At 48.5% G+C, this 18555-nt stretch overlaps 1 protein-coding gene across 3 annotated transcripts in view; it reads right to left on the bottom strand.

The window, feature by feature from the left end:
* Nucleotides 1–18555, bottom strand: part of Cacna1c (calcium voltage-gated channel subunit alpha1 C) — a 608098-nt gene that overhangs the window by 101262 nt on the left and 488281 nt on the right. For all 3 annotated transcript variants that reach the window (XM_032905806.1, XM_032905803.1, XM_032905804.1), the window contains exons 10-12: nucleotides 16670–16760; nucleotides 8786–8812; nucleotides 1026–1186 (exon numbers count right to left, since the gene is read on the bottom strand). In XM_032905806.1, the coding sequence (XP_032761697.1) occupies nucleotides 1026–1186; nucleotides 8786–8812; nucleotides 16670–16760 (279 nt within the window). The remainder of the gene's footprint in view (nucleotides 1–1025; nucleotides 1187–8785; nucleotides 8813–16669; nucleotides 16761–18555) is intronic.

Genomic DNA, 18555 nt, shown 5'->3' with positions numbered 1-18555 from the left:
GGGTTGTGGGTGTCTTCATAGGGGGTCCAGGCAGGACAAGGGCTGTTGTGGTTTGCCCTGAAGTTATCTGTATTTTGATGCTAATTCCACTGCCCCAAGGACAGCTGCCTAGTCAAGGACTCAGAACTCAGGTGACTTCACCAGAACCACCTCTCCATTGCATTTGTAAAGTTCAGGTGAGAGGCAGGTACAGGATAGAAGGAGGCCTGTCATTGGAGGAGAAGGAAGGATGGGCAGAGAGAAGTTTGAAGGAGGAGGAGGAGGAGACTAGGAGAGAGTAGAGAGAGAGGGGAGAAGCCATGGCAGGTGATGTTAAGATTCTGCTCTGTGTATTTACAGGTTGTTATCAATGTTCTTAAGAGATGGATGGTACCGGGCTTTGTATGTTTAAGTGGGCAATTATATCTTATCAATTGGGTCAAAGATTATTGTGTTGTGTGTTCTTTTATGTGAGGGTTTGAGTGTAGGAAAGCGTGCGGCTGGGATGTGTTTCCGCCAAGATATCTAGCAGATATCTTGGGGCACCGAGGTGTGGACCTAGCGGGGTAAAAGACATCCATTACTTTTTTATTTTTATATTATTACAACAACAAAGGGCCTTAGGTGGCCCCTGGGGACACTCCCTTGTCCAGGCTCTGTTTGATTCTTGCCTTTATCTTCTTATGGCCTGGGTAGAGCTACCTAGGCTCTTGAAGGGCCAGAGGACTTGAAAATCGCTTCTGGGTAGGAGGCTGCTGAGAGTCTGAAATAGCCAGAGAAGCAAAGCCCCTGCCCTGCTACTGATGACTGTGGTGGTGGGGATGGTGAGAGGCACATCACGTGCTTGAAGGGCCACATCTGTTCATAAGAAGGGCCTGGATTTTAATATGGGGCTTGCAAGCATCCAGGCTCTTGGATGTTCCAGCGTGGCAATGGCCAAGAAGAACCAGTTCGCTGCTTTCCTGCCAACCTCCCAGCAGCTGTTAGTGCCTCCCCGGGACCCAGAGTTAGCAAGAGTGACTAGGACAAAGCCAGGGGCTGCTCACCTTGCACTTCTGTGAGCCAATGAGGCTGGTTGTAGTGTTCGGAGGCAATGGTGAGGGTGTTGAGGAACACCAGGAAGATCACCAGCCAGTAGAAGACGTTGGACTTCACTGCGGCACGGCACTTTCTTCTGCAGAATCTATTCCACCGGCGCCAGTAGCGGCTGGAAAAGGCCAAGGAGGGAAAGACAGGTTGGCTGGGAAATCGACACTTCTGCTCGCCCAAAGCATACCAGGCGACATCTCCCCTGTCATTGGCTTGGCCACACTACACAACCTGGTGGCAGAGTGATCAGGTCTCTACCAAGCTCGCTGGGCTCCACTGTTCAGTTATCTATGTGGCCTTGGGTATATCCATCCTCCAGCTCTAAGCTTCAGTTAGAAACAGAGCAGGGCTAACTTCACAGGCTTCTTGTGAACATGGATAAAATGACATACAAGCCATCGGCATGACATTGGAGTCGCCCAACATGTGAGATGGCTTTTACTTTCTCAGCTGGGAGCACAGTTCCGTGGTAAAGCCTGGCAGGCATAAGCCTTGGTCTTAGTCTCTAGTACTCAAAGAAAAGGGAGTAACAACCATTTTAAGTGTATTTTGAATGCATTATCAGAAATAGTGTGGCAAGTATTGGGAGAAATTAGTCATTGTTCTAGAGGCAGTGACAGAACTAGTAAGTGGTTACTATGAATAAAGACTTCTGTGGGCCTTGGAGGTATTTTAGGAACGCCTCAGGGCTTCTCCAAAGGTCTTTCAGTATCTCTGCTGTCTAAGCGTGTGTTACCAGATCTTGAGGAGGAAACTAACGGCCACTGAGGATGAGTAACCTGTCCAATATCCTAGAGAGGCAGAGACAGCCCCCGCACTGGATCCTTATGGCCATACCAAGCAGAAGAGGTTGGTGTGCACCAGAGATTCTTTACTTTCGTGGGGTAGCAGGACCTTCTGAGATTTCAACAAACATTTCGATTTTCTGTTTAGAACGGTGGCTACACTCCTCCTCCCCTACCCCACGCATACACAGAACTAAAGTTCAGCTCTAGTCACAAAGCGTTCTCCAGCACTCTTGGTCAAGGACTCTGTCGATGGTTTTCAACTACCCAGGAAAGCTTTAACAATCAGCCGGCCACCTCGCCCCTGGTACCTGTCCTCAGCGCTAAATCAATCTGATTTATAGCCGATTAACTGGGTGCTGGGTACATTCAGATTACCAAAAGATAGCACTGGTGCTTTCGAAGTTCTCCAGCTTTTTCTAATGTGTAATTATGGTTGAGAACCATCGAGATAGATGATTCAAGGAAACAGTCCCATTTTATGACTCTAGGAGAGAGGGCTTCACTGTTCGTCCCTATACAACACACAGCTACGTTAGGGACTCAGAGGATGATGTATTTAACAGCTGCCTGGAAGGCAGTGGAGGTGTGTGGAGAGTCAAGAGCAGCGAGCCAAGAAGAACCTTAGGAAGAACCCCACAATCAGATATTATTCCAGAAAACCAGAAAAACACATGATGAGTTCCTATATCAGCAACACACACACACACACACACACACACACACACACACACACACACACACACACACACACACACGGTGAGCTCCTAGATCAGGGAGGAACAAAGAAGACATTACTCTCCAGCTGTGTGGATTGGGGATAAGGTAAGAAAACTTTATTAGTGGCACAGAGGACACCAAGCACACAGCAGACGTGGAAGCAAAGTCAACGGGAGACTGGAATTCAAGACAGAGAAAGGTACAAAGGGCGCGGGGCGCCAAAATGGCTGTCTTCTGGTCTGGGAATAGGGTACCTTCTGTTAACTAAAAGCCAGAGAGGGGTGTTCTGGGAAGGGAGGACAGCTGTAAGAAGGGCAGGGGGTGGCTGGGCATGTATACAGAAAGATCATCAGGCATGCTGAGTCCCTGCTCAGGTGGGAAAGCAGGCAGGAGCAACTGAGGCAGACAGAACCTTGGTGAGACTATCACAGGTATCCGCGCTTTACCTGTGATCGTCTCTACTTGTTCCTTTCTAGTCTAGGCCTCTAAGCAAGTAGGTAAGACCCACGTGCAGTAGTAGAGACCTGCAAACCTCAATCTGCGGGGTGTGTGTGTGTGTGTGTGTGTGTGTGTGTGTGTGTGTGTGTGTGTGTGTGTGTGTGTTGTCCTGGTCTAGGATACAGAAGTCAGCCTTCTATTTTAGGGCAATAAAATCGAGCCACAGCCCAATACTCTGAATAAGTCTATGACATGAGTCCACATCTGCAGTCTTCTGGCCAGAGGTAATCATAGAAGCATTTTGTCATTTCTCTGTGGAGCTGTACTGGAGGTAAAGCAGTCGAAAAAACAAAACGGCCTTCAGGGTCACAAAGTTCCATGTGTAAGCATGCCAGATGTGAGGCACAGGGCTGGCTATATATTCGGTCCCCAAACTCAGCTCTCTATTCCTTAAGGGAGACCTTTCTTTTAAACCTCATTAGCTCTGTGCCAAGGGTGGATTGCAGATTGTATTTTGTGGTCCCAGGGAGCTAGAACTTTATAAGAATGGTTCTCTCCACTTAACCACATTGCCCTTTGGGATAGCTTGGGTCCACCTCTGTCTCCAACACTATACTATTTCTCCCATTGTCTCATGGAAGAATCCTGCTACCAAGACTTAACTGAATTCTGTAGTGAGAAGGGAAGAGGCAGGGGAAATCTTAGAACTTGAATTCTTCCCTGAGAACTACCAGGGGGATTTACTTGGGTTTAGGGCAGGTAGATTGATCTTCCTGTTCTGGCCAGATACACCCTCCGCTGGAGGCCCCAGCTTTGTAGGGGACACTTAGCTTAGCTGGTGCTTTGCAGATTCACTATGCACAGAAGAGACACCATGCAGTCAGACATTAGTCTGCAAGTGTCCTTCAGGGTGCCTGAAACACGTAGCCATGGCCCATGCAAGTGGGAGGATACGGGAACACATGGAGGGACAAGTAGCTAGAACAGAGTCCCGGGTAGCCATAATGAGAGGTGACCTCTTGTGTTTGCCAGCATTCGAGACCGCCCAGTCCCATGTTATCAGGACACACCTCTGCTTCTTCCATGATTATGACTATTAATATCATAGGGGAATAAAAAACATGTTCATTGCAAAGAGATATGTTTTAAAATAGACACCATCCCATACTGTGGAAGCCACGCATAAGTGCCGTGCAGACTACAAAGCAGTCAAGGTTGCTTTTTCCTATATGGGCAGAGACTGACGTGGACTCAGTTCAATGTGGAGGCTCTGACCGAGGCCATTTCTCTCCCATGGGTTGTTGTAAAGTCAGGCCCATCACACGGGTCTAGAACTGCTCTCTGCCTGCTCTGTTAAACGTGGCTGCTCCTGCACAGAGCCCTTCTGGAGAGTCACGTGGATCTGGGTTGTGGCAGGGACCGGAGTAATTACTATCCAGGGAAAGTATTTAAGGGTAATTGTACATCTCCTACTCTTCAAATACAGTTTGGCTTGACAGCTGGCTCCCTGGCAACACGTCCCACTCTATCATAGATGTGATAGTTTATTAGAATGTGTAAATTTATTTGTATGTTTACATATGCACGGAGGATATAGAGATTACATGAGAAAACAGGGAGGAGAAATTTGCCTGCTCTTCAACGTTCTCTTTGCATTGGGCGGAAGTCGTTTGCTCTCAGAAACGGGAGAGGGGGAGGGGATGGAAGCGAAAGTGTCGACTGTATGTAATTGTTCTGTACTGCTGTTCTCTGCCCCCTCTCCCTCAGCTCCTTTTCTCTTCATCCCCACTCCTAGCACAGGGCTTGGCACCCTTTTTAGCAAAACAGAAAACCCTCCCAACCCTAAAGGCTTCCATTTTCTCTTCTCATCTCCTAGCTCCAGCCCATCTTCAGGGCTCAACCCAAACCCCAGCTTCTCTACAATGGGCTTTCTACTCTTTTAGCCCCGGCATCCCTGAAGAGCCTGCCTACAATATACCTTTTGTTTATGCAGTCAAGAAACACTTAGTAACATCTACTCCGGACAAAGTCTATGGACAAGGCAATATATCAACAGTTAATAGACAGAGTCCTTGTCAGCACCAGGCCCAGCCAGGGCACAGAGCAGAAGGTGCAAATGCTACAGGCTGGGGGACTCGGCAATAGTGTCCCTACATCACATCTTAGGGACCGTGGAGGTATCCAGAGGGCTTCCGTTGCCTGGTATTATCAGTTAACATTTAATGTAGAGCTCCTGACTCTTCACTGAGACAATGGGACCTACAAGAGGCAGGGCCTATGTCTTTGTTACAGACCCATAGTGTTGAGCACAGGTTGTGTGGGCCACAGAGACCTGCCCCAGGTCTAACTCCCCGAATAAGGCAAGGTTTAAAAAACCCCCAGCCTTAGCAAATGCTGACAGGCCCGAGCCGTGAAGACAGTGGACAGGGCAGGCTGTCTAGTAGCTGGAGTTACATTTCCATCTTCAGAACTGGAACAAATGGCAGAGAGAAAAAAAAATCACCAAATTGATTTTGTAGTAGCCTGAACATGGGCCTTCAGAGACTGGGGTGCACTTGGGTTTTGTTTGCTCCTGGTTGTTTACAGCAGAGGGGACATGCAGCTGAGGTGGGAGGCAGTTCTTGTTGGAGACTAGGTTTGACAGTCCTCACATTTTGGAACCCCGCAAGGTTTGCTCCAAATTCTGCATCGTTTGCTCGGAAAAACTCCAACAGGTCTCTGGATCAATGCTGCAGACTGAGCCTTGAATGTAGCCAGTTTTTTTTTTTTTTTTTTTTTTCCCTTTACATGAAAGTTCGAATTATCAAAATACCCAAGTATCATCTAATTTTTTCCATTCCCTCCCCACAAGCTCTATCCAACCATTCTTTCAGAATTAACCGACTTTGTATCATCCAGTCTTGCACCTAAAATAGGTCCATTTGAAGCTCAAATTCTATTACTGTCATTATTAAATTGTTTCCCCAACTGAGAGAACTATTTGGGAACGTTGATAACTCTGCTGGCATTTCCAACCCATGACCAGCCTCGGCTAATTTATAACTGGTTACCATCAGTATCCTGAACAGTCAAGGTTAGGCAGCTGCTTGTGGTATTACTCAGAACTTCTGGGGTCCCCTTGTCTGAGTGGCAGCTGCTAGCAGCATGTGGCCAATCCAAACCACGACATACAGTAAATCTAATGTACATCTAAGTTGCAAAGTCTGAGGCAGAAAGAACGCCAGCTATCTCACTAAAAGGAGTTACATTAAGTCATGCTGAAATTACAGTGTTTTCACTACACGGCTTCAAATGAAAAGGTTTCATTTCTTGCTGTTCCTTTGTACTGCTTTGACACGGCCATTAGAATAATTTTCAAACATTGCAGAAACAGGCTCAGTACACCAGCCGGGACCTGATCCGCAGGGCAGCTGAGCTATTCCTGAGCTGTGACTCTGTGCATCTCTAAACCCCGTCTACCACCCAGGCTTGTCTACAGGTATCAACCACCTGAAAAGAAGCCATCTGTGAATGCAAGGTCATTCCTGTGCTTCTCCTGAATTGGAATTACGGGGGCAGGGCACCCTCTTCACCAACATAAGCAATCAGAGCCCTGTGGCCGGAAGATGCAGAGTAGACGATGCCCCAAGGATCAAAAGAATACAATTTTCAAGGACATAACCTGACGCTATAGATTTACCCAGTTTAAAAGGAAGGTTTTAGAGTCTGCTGAAAGTTCAGGAGTGTCCACCAAGTATGAGGTCATCTCCACGAGTCTCCAGATTGTGATTGTTCGTTCGTTTACCTAGGACTCCTTCATTTGCATGTAGCAAGAATAGAATTTTGGAAATATTTTCACTGCAATTTTTAACCTCTTTACTATTACCATGTGGGGGCTGTGGAACTGTTCAGAGTAATATATACCTGTCAAATATGACATTTTGTTTGAATGTCTATCAAATCTATTGTCTTATCAAGACCAGATAACCCATCCATCCATCCATCCACCTACCTATCCCTCCATCCACCTATATTATTAAATCCTTACTATGCACCAGCTACTTCTCCACGTGAAGGAGACAATGAGGAAAGATTCTTTGTTTCTAGAGCCCTCTTTCATGTAATAAAAGCCAGCGCTGGCGGATCTGACCCTGGATTTTTCCACTAAGGAGGCCTTGCTTTGAAAGAGCAATAGGGCAAAGGAAGCCTGCATTTTCTAGTCCCAGTAGAACATGGGGGAAAGGATGTGTGTCAAACTGGAGTTGTGTCAAATACTGGAGTCCTCACTTAATCTTAATGCTTGGGTGTTGAGTGTCACGGGGTCAGAGGGACTTTGCTCAGAAATACCTGGATGTCCCAGGGAAGGGCCCAGGGAGTTGGGGCTTGTGGAAAGGCCCAGGAATGTCGGTAATTCAGCTACCATTATCTGGCTGGTTCACAAGAGAGCTGGATGCAGGTAGGGAAAGGATATGCTCTGGGGCTCCAAGTTCCCAGAGCTCATTTTTGGACTATAAGAGACATGACTGTTGTCAAGTGTGGGGGAGTGGGTGACTCACAGAGCTTGGGGGTCAAAGAACAGACGTGAGATCTCTAAGGCTGGAGGAGTGCGGGTCGGACACGTGACATGGTGGATGTTTAAACCAGAGAGGCCTGCCATATGTCAGCCTAGCCCATGTATCAGAGACAGCAAGAGTCAGAGGCTCTTGAGAACTCCAGGACCTTGCTCACTAAGCCCTGATTCTGGGATTGTGGCCCTCTTCCCTGTGGCTATCCAGACCCATCTTAGACAGGAGCTGTGGGAAACAGAACATGTGACCTCCAGGAACTGATTAAAAAATATTGGTAAACAGCTCACTGGACTAGTTTAGTATTACTTACACTACAACTCCACATGAGATGAGGCTAGGGAGGCAAGACTACGTTAAAGAAAAGAAATGGCCAATACTTTTGTGGGTGTCTAAGACTTGTAGCATTAAATTTGCATCCCCATCCTACATATTCAACTGGTCAAGCACTCAGTGAGCTCGAGGACTCAACTGTGGGATTTCTAAGTAGGCCCTGAGCAGACGCTAGTGCGCAGATACAGTTCAATGGGGCAACAGACCTTGGAGCCGACGGGTAGAGGACAGTGTGGTAAGTGCAGGACAAGGGCATGAGGAAGCACTTGGGGATGGAAGATGTGAGGACCATTTAGTCTCTCTGGGAATGTGCTGAGGAAGTCCCAGACACTGTAACCTTGGAGCTGCTTGACAAGTCTGACTTTTCCAGGTAGACGTAGATGGTGATTTGGGTGGTGGAAAAGCTCTGCAAAACATCTTACTGTGCAAGAGAGGAGAGAACATTTGGGAACCTGCAAGGAGCTGCAAGCAGTGGGAAGGAAGTGTCTGTGTAAGAAGTACAGAAGGTAAAGCCAAAGGCAGGTCAGAGGGTGGGTATTCTGGAAGCTTCTGACACCGTCTCAAAGCACTGACAGCATTTACATTCTGTCTGTAATCCTCCAAGTTGTGAAGTATGCCAAGTGATAACAAATTTCCTCACATTTATTTTAACTGACTTTCTCTTACACAGGAGGTAGACGCATTGGTGTTTAACCTCTCAGAGCCTACCCAAGAGAACCCATGTCTCCACCCCTGAGTTAGTTCCCTTGACCGTACCGTGAACCCCCATGCAAAAGGAAGCAGTTATATCCCCAGGGTGACCCAAGCTAGGAGGAGTTACCTCGGTCATCCGACACAGTATCTGGGGAGTGAGCTGGAGGGGCAGGTGGGAAGAGGATTAGTTTGCATCTCACTCACCTGAACTTGGATTTGGAGATCCGGTGGCTGAAAGAGTAAAAGGAAATATTAGCAAGGTCAATGGATTCATTTTCGTCTACATAGAGTGGTCAGCTATCCCAGGGGAATTCGGTGTTCCCTAGGACTACATGTGGGCACTGGAAGGATTTTTGGGGTGAGTTCCAATGCTGCAGCGAGAACCCTTTGTGTATTTGGATGTGGCTGGCTCAGCCGACATCTACACATCTAGTATCTTCGAAGAGTGGGTGATCCTCACAGGGAGGGGGAAGCACACAAGTCCTGAGAGGATCAGTATCTGCCCACAAACTCCATAAAGAGCTAAGAGCAATGGCCCTTGAGGAAAGCCATGGCAGATGGACAGCATCTTCTGTACACAGGAGGATCCTGCCACCAGAAAGCTGGAAGTGCTGACCTCACTGCAGTCTGCCAGGATCTCTCCCAGAGCTGCACTGGGAGGTGCATGCATGCAGACCACAGGAGCCAGCTGGAAATGAAAAGGCCGTCGCTTTCCTGGCTCAGTGATGTTCGCCAGATTCAGACAAATAGCCTCAGGTTCTAAAGGGACGTGGTGCACGCTGAAGTTGGGTGCAGCCTTAGGGCGGTCTATGGCGACACTGGACAGAAGCACAGGAAGGGTGTCCCGATGACAGCTGCCTTCAAGGATTGCTGCATGGGAAAGGTCCTGACAGGCAGCACCTTCCAGAAGGCTTTGAGACTGTCCAGTTCATCTAGGACAGATTCCAGGAATGCTCCACAGGGTTAGGAGGGGAGAAAGAGATCAAGAGAGAGGCTCATCAATGAGAAGTACAGAAAGGGGGTGGGGAGGCTGAGAGGAAAGAAGGAAGAGAAAGGAGGAGAGAGGAGAATATAAGCAATTAGGACAGAATATTTTGGGAAAAGAACACAAACATCTGAAGATGCATGCCCACTTCACTTGGAAACTAGGAGCAGGTGGACTAGCACGTTGAGGGACACTGCTCCAATGGCCATGGGTAAGGCTGTCAATGTACAGTTGACATGCCAACGAGGATGGGGGAATATCTCAGAAAACTGCCCTCCTAGATGATGTGCTACCAGCAGCCAAGAGAGGGCAACTCTGTCTTCTCCAGAGTCGAGGTCCCTGACAGGTTAACTGACACCAGGCGGTCAGCCCTAAACGCACTACACACGAGCAGCACTAAATTGACCCAGTGGGCTACGTATTTATTAATATATGTACAATTATTAAAGACAAAGAGGTCATACAATTACGAGGAGTGGCAGGATAGGGAAGGATGTTGGAAGGTGACTGCTTGAAGCCATGTTGTCCCAGTCAGGCAAAAAGCAAGCCATGTCACAGAACAAGAAAACATCAACCCTTCTCGTTATTTTTTATTATTATTTTAAAAAAAAAAAGCAGAAGATGTGACAGGTGGCAAAGCCATCGTGCATGAGATAATTATATCTCCAGGGCACGGAGACGCTGAGCCAAATGCCTTTATTGCTCTGAACTGTTAACTAACAACCTTTTTCCACCCCCAAGACTGCCTGCTAGGCTGCAGGGTTTAATCACAAGTTAACTGAGTATGTGGGAGGGGGACCTAGAGCCCAGGGCAGCATCTTTCATCTGGAGCCACTGTTTAATGGGGGAAGAAATGTTTGCTAGCTGCTAAATGGAGGCAGGTTACTCTCTGTAGCAAGGATATGCTGAGCATACAGGGACAAAGAGTGGAGCAGAGACGGAAGGAAAGGCCAGCCACAGACTGCCCCGCCCGGGGATCTATCCCATGTGCAGCCACCAAACCCAGTCACTATTGCAGATGCCAAGAAGTGCTTGCTGACAGGAGCCTGATATGGATATCTCCTGAGAGGCTCTGCCAGAGCCTTACTGATACAGATGTGTGTGTGTGTGTGTGGGGGGGGGGTGCTTGCAGCCAATCATTGGACTGAGCAGGGGACCCCAATGGAGGAGCTAGAGAAAGGACTGAAGGAGCTGAAGGGGTTTGCAGCAACAGTATCAACCAACCAGAACCCCCCTCATCCCCCAGAGCTCCCAGGGACTAAACCACCAACCAATGAGTACACATGGAAGGACCCATGGCTCCAGCTGCATATGTAGCAGAGGATGGCATTGTCTAGCATCAATAGTAGGAAAAGCCCTTGGTCCTGTTTCCCTAGTGTAGGGAATGCCAGGGCAGTGAGGTGGGAGTGAGTGGGTGGGAGTGGGTGGGTGGGAGTGGGTGCAGCCTCACAGAAGATGGGAGGGGGGATGGAAGACGGAGAAAAGGGGATAACATTTTCTATGTAAATACATAAAAGATCCAAGAAAATTAAAATAAAAAAAAGAATTTTGAAAATGAAAGGAAGAATGTCTGGTTGGCTCCAGGCTTTCTTGCAGTGAGTCGCAAGGTCTCCCAGACCCTTTCCCTGCTGCAAGTCTCACTTTTACTCTTGGTCCTATTAAGTCATAAGCGAACGCGGGATCTTAGACACCCACCAAGGAACTTGGAGGTTCTCTTAAGGAAATGGATCTTTGATGTGGGATAAAGGAAGATCAGAGCTGACCAGGAAGTCTTCCTTGTTCACAAGTTGCCACTGCTTGGTGTCTGTCCTTGCATATCTGGGCCAAAGGAAATGGCTCCTGAGCCTCCTGCCTACTTGGCTCCAAGTCTCGATGTCTAACCCTTCGTGCTTCCCATGAGGAAGGCTTCTTGTTGCTATAGGAGCCTGTGAACGTGGCTTTAGGCTCTCTGTATGCAAAGACCTTCGCTGTCTTTAAGCATCCTTCCTCAGCCCTGCTGCAGTGCTCAGCACCTGCACATGACAAGGAGCGCTGTCACTCGGTTGGGTCCCAGAGGAGCTGGCCTTAGAGCTTCCTGTAAGATTGCAGGCTTTGGTTCCTCTGCACTCCTTGCATGCAGGAGCGGTTAGCTACAGGACTTACATCACGGAATAGAAGGACACTGTTCACAGCCCTCTGTCTCCTGGCAGTAGAGACAGACTCTGCTTCCGCTGTGGAGAAACCAGCCAGAGATCACCCAGCACCTTAGCATTTCTGCTTCCTATGACGTTCGAGATCAGTGCAGACTGTGGAGTCCTGAAAACAGCAGAAGCCTCCAGTGCACCCAAGCTGAGTGGGCAGGAGAAGCCTGCTCGCAAGTTTCTCGGTTTGTTCCTCCGTCCCTCAGAGTCATGAGGAATGCCATCTCTCCTTGACATCTCAGGAGGGTTTGTTGAGAGCAAGGAAGCAGAGGAGGTTAGTAACTAGCCAGAACGTTAGAACTCCAGCATAAGCCACTGGGCAGGGATGGGCGTCTACTTATTCCCAGACACTCACCGGGACCAAGATGGAAATCCAAGAATTTCCTTCCTGATTTTGACATTCAAAATTATCCATCTTCCCCCCTACTTACTTGCTTTGTATTTATCACTATTTGGCAGACATTCGAACTCCTTGGGAACTGTTTATACTTCTGGCTTCTCCTTCGTTTGAGTAATAAATACCCTTACTACCTGCTGTGGGAAAGGATATTTTCCTGAATCGTTCCTCTTTTGCCTTTAACACAGGGGGACAGATTGCTGACTCAGCTCCCCTAACTACACAGCTTGGTCCCAGCCCCGGACCTTGTCCCTGCTGAACAAGACTCCAGCTATCAGATCCTAAACGCAGCTGCTCTCCATTTCTAGCCTGAACTTCCTTCTGGGAACCGAGGCGTGGCCTGCACTGGATCCTCTCACTCACCCTGCCTCTTCCAAGCCCCACGGGCACATGGCAAGGTCAACTTCTAGCACTCAGCTTGATCCTCCGTGATGTTAAGGTAGACCTTGACGTAAGGCAGCCTGGCCCCCTTGGCCTTAAGCTGGGTCACTATGGGTAACCTCCCCACCCAGGTTCACACAACTGATTTTTGGTTTTTTTTTTTCAGTTATAAAAAGTATCAAAAATATATTTTAAAGACGCCAAGTCCACATGGACAGTGTCAGTCTCCAGAACGTCCAGGGGTCCAGGGCTGCACACCCAGTGATGCCGCTGTTGCCATCTGTCTCTTCCAGGCTATCTTTCATGTCTACAATATCTGCCCTCACCCTGCCCGAGGTGATAGACCACGGTGATTCCCATCTCTGACCCGTGTGCTTCCCACTCCACATTCTTTACAGAGCCACAGGCCCGCAGAGCTGGGCCTTCATGCCACGTGGATCTCCAGTACACGATTTCTCCAGCTGTAGAATGCCTTACTCATTTGAGGTCGCACACAGAGCCGAATATGGCAAAGGGACGGCAGTGGTGCCCTCTGAAGTACCTTTGGAAGGTGGAAGGCCTTGGCTTCTGCTGGAACCAATGGTCTAAGAGATAGGAGGTTGGCCAAGGTCACAGACCTGGGCAGAGGTTCTGATGTCAGCTCCCTTTCATTTTACTGAGGTGGAGGAACTCCACTTCCTGTCTCAGTTCCTCTGCAGCTGCTATAGCCTCTTGGTTTTTGCTGGCGTCTCAGTGCCCTGGAGACCGCCCTGATGTCAGTGAAGGCCCTCCCTCGGTTGCCATGGCAACCCTCCTTTACCTATCCTCTTCCTCTCTCCCTTTGCATGGCCTCAGTGCTTTGGTGGATGCCCTGCATTGGCTCATTTCCACCCTTCCCTTGCTGAGCCTGGCTCCTAGAGTCAGGATACCCACCAATCCCTTAGAGTAGAGAGCTCCAAGAGACACTGACAATTGGCCCACTCTTTCCCTCCCCACACTCAACCCTAGGCCACCATCCTCCCATCCCTGAGCAGCCACAGGCTGCTTCATTGCTGGGGCATCCTCTTTCCTATCGTCCCTAATGTCAAAGAGCTTCTTCAAGAGTACAGCTCTCACCGAGGGAGCCAACCTCCTCACGTACCTCTGCATTCTTAAAGCCCTTCAGTCACTTCGTAAGCTCTTATAACAATGACCAAGCTCATCGTGGAGATACCAACACCCCTTGGCCTGCCAGCGGAACCACCCACCATGCCCACCATCCCCACCATCCACATGCATTCATGCTGCCCGCTGGCTGTTAGTATACTCAGTCTTAGTTTTTGGTTTAAATTTTAATCCTTCAAATAACTTTCCTAACCTGGCAATTCAAACAAGGACTCTCTGCTATTGAGGGTACATTATAGGGCCTCTTTTATTTTTAAAGATTTATTTATTTTACTTATATGAGTACACTGTAGCTGTCCTCAGATGCACCAGAAGAGGGCATCAGATCCCATTGCAGATGGTTGTGAGTCACCATGTGGTTGCCGGGAATTGAACTCAGGACTTCTGGAAGAGCAGTCAGTGCTCTTAACCACTGAGCCATCTCTCCTCTTTCACACTAGATGGTCAGCTCCATGAAGTCAGTGTTACTTCATTGGATGACTACCATCTCTACCAGCCAACAGAGGCTGTGTGCTGGCATGAAGGTTTGCACAGAGAGAACGTTCCAGACATCCCCCTCCTATATCTCTTATTTCTTCCTGTTCTGGATGTCAGTTTCCCCAAGGTTTTGTCCTGGTCTCCTTCCTATCCCTGTCTCTCTGAGAAAACTCTGTCCTATGACCTTATCGATGGACTCAAACGCCAGTTTTCACCTCTACTCAGACTCGAACCTCAGATTCTTCACTCTGCTTTCCCCCTTGCACCCGTATATCCTCTAGAACCCCTTCTGCATACCTGAACCCCCTCTTCAAATTTTGCTTCAGTCTTGTTATCAATTTCTCTTATCAAGGCTTGGTGAGTTATTCCCTCTTCTCCTTCCTGTACTGCACCTCTCTTTTGCTGCACTCTTCTACCACCCAGGCTCCCTCTTCACCCCGGCCTTCTCCTTCCATGCAAATCCTCATCCTGGCTTCAAGACTCTTAACGCAGAGCTTATAAAACAAGGAGCTCTCATTCTGCACTCAGCCTGCTTCTCTTCTCAAGCCAGTGGATTGACAGAAATAGTGGCGGTCTTCTCCACTGCTGTCTTGTTGGGAGATCGGCAAAGACAGCAGTTGATGAAGTGTGTGTTAAATCCTGGCGCAGCAGCTTTGTCTTTCGTATGCAGCGTTGATGTGCATCGACCTGGCTATGCATTGAAATAAGAGCAGCCGTTTCTGGATAACCCTAGAAGCCAGTAGAACACATCTTCCTAGGAGATGACAGACAGACTTGTGGATGCCAGTTTCCCTCCACAGGGGATAATCATATTAGCTTTCCAACAGCATCGTGTACTCCTAAAATGCGATTAAGTGAGTTCCCGATACCCTCCTGCTTTATACCTTGGGCTGTGTCCCAGAGCACTGTGATGACCTCGATGACCTTTTCTCTGAACTCTCCATCCCTAATGTCTAGTGAACAGAAAGGCCTAGAACTTACTGACTAGGAGGGTCTCGTATGCCCTGCTCATTGCTATCTGGGGCCACCTCTAGAAACCCAAGTATTTGTTTTGTACAATTCCAAAAGGGAGGAGAAGAAGAAGAAGAAGAAAGCTGTTACACATGTAATTAGCACCATATTTTAACAACGCTTGGACAATAATTGCTTCTTGATAACACTGAGAAATCTGCAATGCAGGCTCCCTGGTGCCACTGTCAGGGTGAGCGATGCCACAGCCCTGTGTACCGTGTACCCTGGAACCTGGCTGTGGTGCTGCTCTCTCTGTCCCCCAGTCTCGCTCACCTTCCTCTTGGCTCACTCACAGGCCCACTCAGATTTGCCTGCAGCCCCTGTTGTGAGGAGGTTGGATCAACGTGGCGGTGAGTCAAGCTGCAGGCGAAGGCGCTGTTCTGCCCATGGAGCATTTGGAGAAAATGTTTTATTTGGGCTAATCCTACTCAGAGCTTTCTGTTTGAAATTCCTTCCGGTGGCCAAGACACGGTTACATTTGTCATGCCCGGGGCCATAGAAAGAGCAGTCATCGCCTTTCAGAGTGAGACTTAGACCCTCCAGGCACTGCTCTCTGTGACAGTAGTAATCAAGTCAGTTTTGCAAATTTTAGTAATGAATCCGTTCACCCACCTCTGTTAAGGTCGTTGACATGGATGACTTGATTCTGGGTTCAAGACTGTGACCATCCATGTGTGACCTGCTCCCATGGATGCCAGTTCCTACTCTCTCAGATCTGGCTAAGTGCCAGGTCAAAGCCAGCTCTTAGAAACCAGGGAGGCGAGGAAGGATTAGTTGTAAAAACTGCTACCGCTAGGCCACTGGTTCTCAACCTGTGGGTCACGCACGACCCTCTTAGGGGGTCTCATATCAGATATCCTATATGTCCGATAATTACATTGCAATTCATGACAGTAGTAAGATGACAGTTATGAAGTAGTAGTGAGATAATTTTGGGGTTGGGGAGTCACCGCAACATGAGGAGCTGTATGAAAGGGACTCGGTGTTAAGAAGGTTGAGACCCACTGACATAGTCTAAGGACATTGCAGGTACACCAGGCATTTCATTAGAAGGGCAGGTCAAGCCTTACAGGACCAACAGGACCATCACCTGGCAGTGTAGTTTCTTAGCTGGTGATTTTCTTTGAGGCCATGTTGATCAGAATGGAAGGGGTGGTCATGTAATGCCAGGGACCCTGACCCTGGCTTATATGAAAACCAGAGGAGGGGACAAAACCATACATCAGAGCACCACTGCCTTCCGCTTCACTGGGGTGCAAGGCCTCAGCATTCCAGTCTGTCATCCCTCACAGAAGTGCTGAAGACGGGACTGAATTGGGAAAGCCCACTACCACGTATGAGGCCATTACCTGACCCCAGGCCTCTTTTCTCTCCACACAGAGCACAGATCGTCAACCAACCAGAATTCTGATTCTGCCACTGCAGTGCGGTGCCTTCCCACTCAACTCCAGGAAGCAGCTTCCCAGGTCGTGCGCTGGGAAGAACTCGGCGCTAAGTTTGCCATGGGTACTCACGCAAGCCGGGCTCCACAGTTTTCACCCTCGATGTCACCTCCAGCCACGTTTTCGGTGTTGACAGACTCAGTCTCACTTGTGGGCATGCTCACTGTGAGTGGAAAGGAGGCATGGAGGGTAGGGATGGAAAGAGAAGAGAGAACATTAGTGCATGGCAAACCATCCTAGCCCAGGACCGGCTGGGCACCATCTGCTGGTCTGTCTGTGGAGGCTGGGCCCTGGCACTGTCCTTGACAGGCTGGAGAAGTCAGCCGCCAATACACTGCATTCAAGTGGGCTGCGTGAGGGACTCTGGTGATCAGGACGTTTACCTTACAAGACACACCTGGGTAAGATTGTCACATCCTTCCTCTGCCCTCAACCCCGTAGCCACAGAAAGGCCGTGGAAGGTCTCCATTGGCATCTACCTCACTGAACGCAGGAAGAGAAGCTCTCATAAGGAGACTTTGCCTCCTTCTTTCTTTCTCCTACCAGCTCTAACCCAAGACTGGAGTCTAGCCCGTTTGACAAAAGGGCTCCTTTGCTCCTCAGATTTTTTTGATGGACTCAAGGACAATTCTATTTCCTGTAGTGCACAGTGTCATACAGCAATGGCACTTAGGCCCAAACCTGAAGTGATGGGCATGAGGTCACTAGCTACCACCAAACTCTTGGGTTGGGCTTCATGCAACATGGCAGACACTAAAGAATGGCAGTGTCTAGATGCAGGACACACACACACACACACACACAACACACATGCACACACAGAGAAAACATTCACACAACACACACACACACACACAGAAAACACAGACACACAGAAAACACACAACACACATACACACACAACACACATGCACACACAGAGAAAACATTCACACAACACACACACACACACACAGACAGACACCACATTTAAATGGGGCTTCAAGAGAGTCTGTAGGATATTATCTCCCTTCTCAATAACCCCAGCACTCCCATCTAAACAGAGAGACAGGAGCTACTGATTCTCCAGGAGCCAATCTGCCCTAGCAACGCCCACCGCAGCAGTAGGCTAGACTTTTCAGAAGGAAGTTTTCTAGCTTAGACTCAGCAGGGTGGCTTAGAGGAGGACATTTCTTTTAGTATTATTTATTTTATGAAATCAAAGTTCAGCTCAAAAAAACTCTTCAGAACTACTGCTATCCTTTTAAGGTAAAATAAATCCCTTACATTTTTACCTTAAAAAATAGGATCTTGATATACTCCAAGCTGGCCTCAAACTTGCAGTCCTCCTGCCTCAGCCTCCAGAGGGCTGCAATTAGTTCTGTGTACCACAACTCCCGGGGTCCTGGTTTTATCAATACCTCTTCAGAGCAACCTGGACCAGCACTCCTTCCAAAATAGACCCCATCTGGTAAAATTCCACCAGCCCTCAGCAGCCACGGCATCTACAACTAGTGGGAATGTGGCAGAAGTGGTAAGTCCCCATGGACAACCTCAGCCCAGGGGAGGGAAGCCCTTGCACTGCTTATATGGAAACGTTGGTGGATGTGGACCACCAGGTCTCTAAGACAAGTCAGGGAAAATGGGAAGAGACCCATTTCAAGAACACAGAAGATACAAATAGGACACCCATGACTTCTTGTGCTTGGGCTGTCACACAGAGCTCTTTGTTTTGGCTTAGGGTTCATCCTCAAATATATTGAGGAAAAAGAATGCAGACATCATCTCTCGGATATTAGCGGCTGGATGAGACTACGGAAGTTACCAGCTCTAACACGCCCCTTTAGTTTACAGGAAAGGAAAGCAAGGCTTAGAGAACCAGTATGATGGTCTGGGTCACAGGATACGCCTAGAAAGGACTAGTGATTAGGGACTGTCCCTGTCACATGCTCACCTTGACTGCTGCAGTGTTGACAAAA

Source organism: Rattus rattus, chromosome 6 (genome assembly GCF_011064425.1).
Source record: "Rattus rattus isolate New Zealand chromosome 6, Rrattus_CSIRO_v1, whole genome shotgun sequence".
NCBI classification, from domain to species: domain Eukaryota; kingdom Metazoa; phylum Chordata; class Mammalia; order Rodentia; family Muridae; genus Rattus; species Rattus rattus.
The sequence above is the reverse complement of the archived record's forward strand: the minus strand, read 5'-3'. Positions and strand labels throughout refer to the sequence as shown.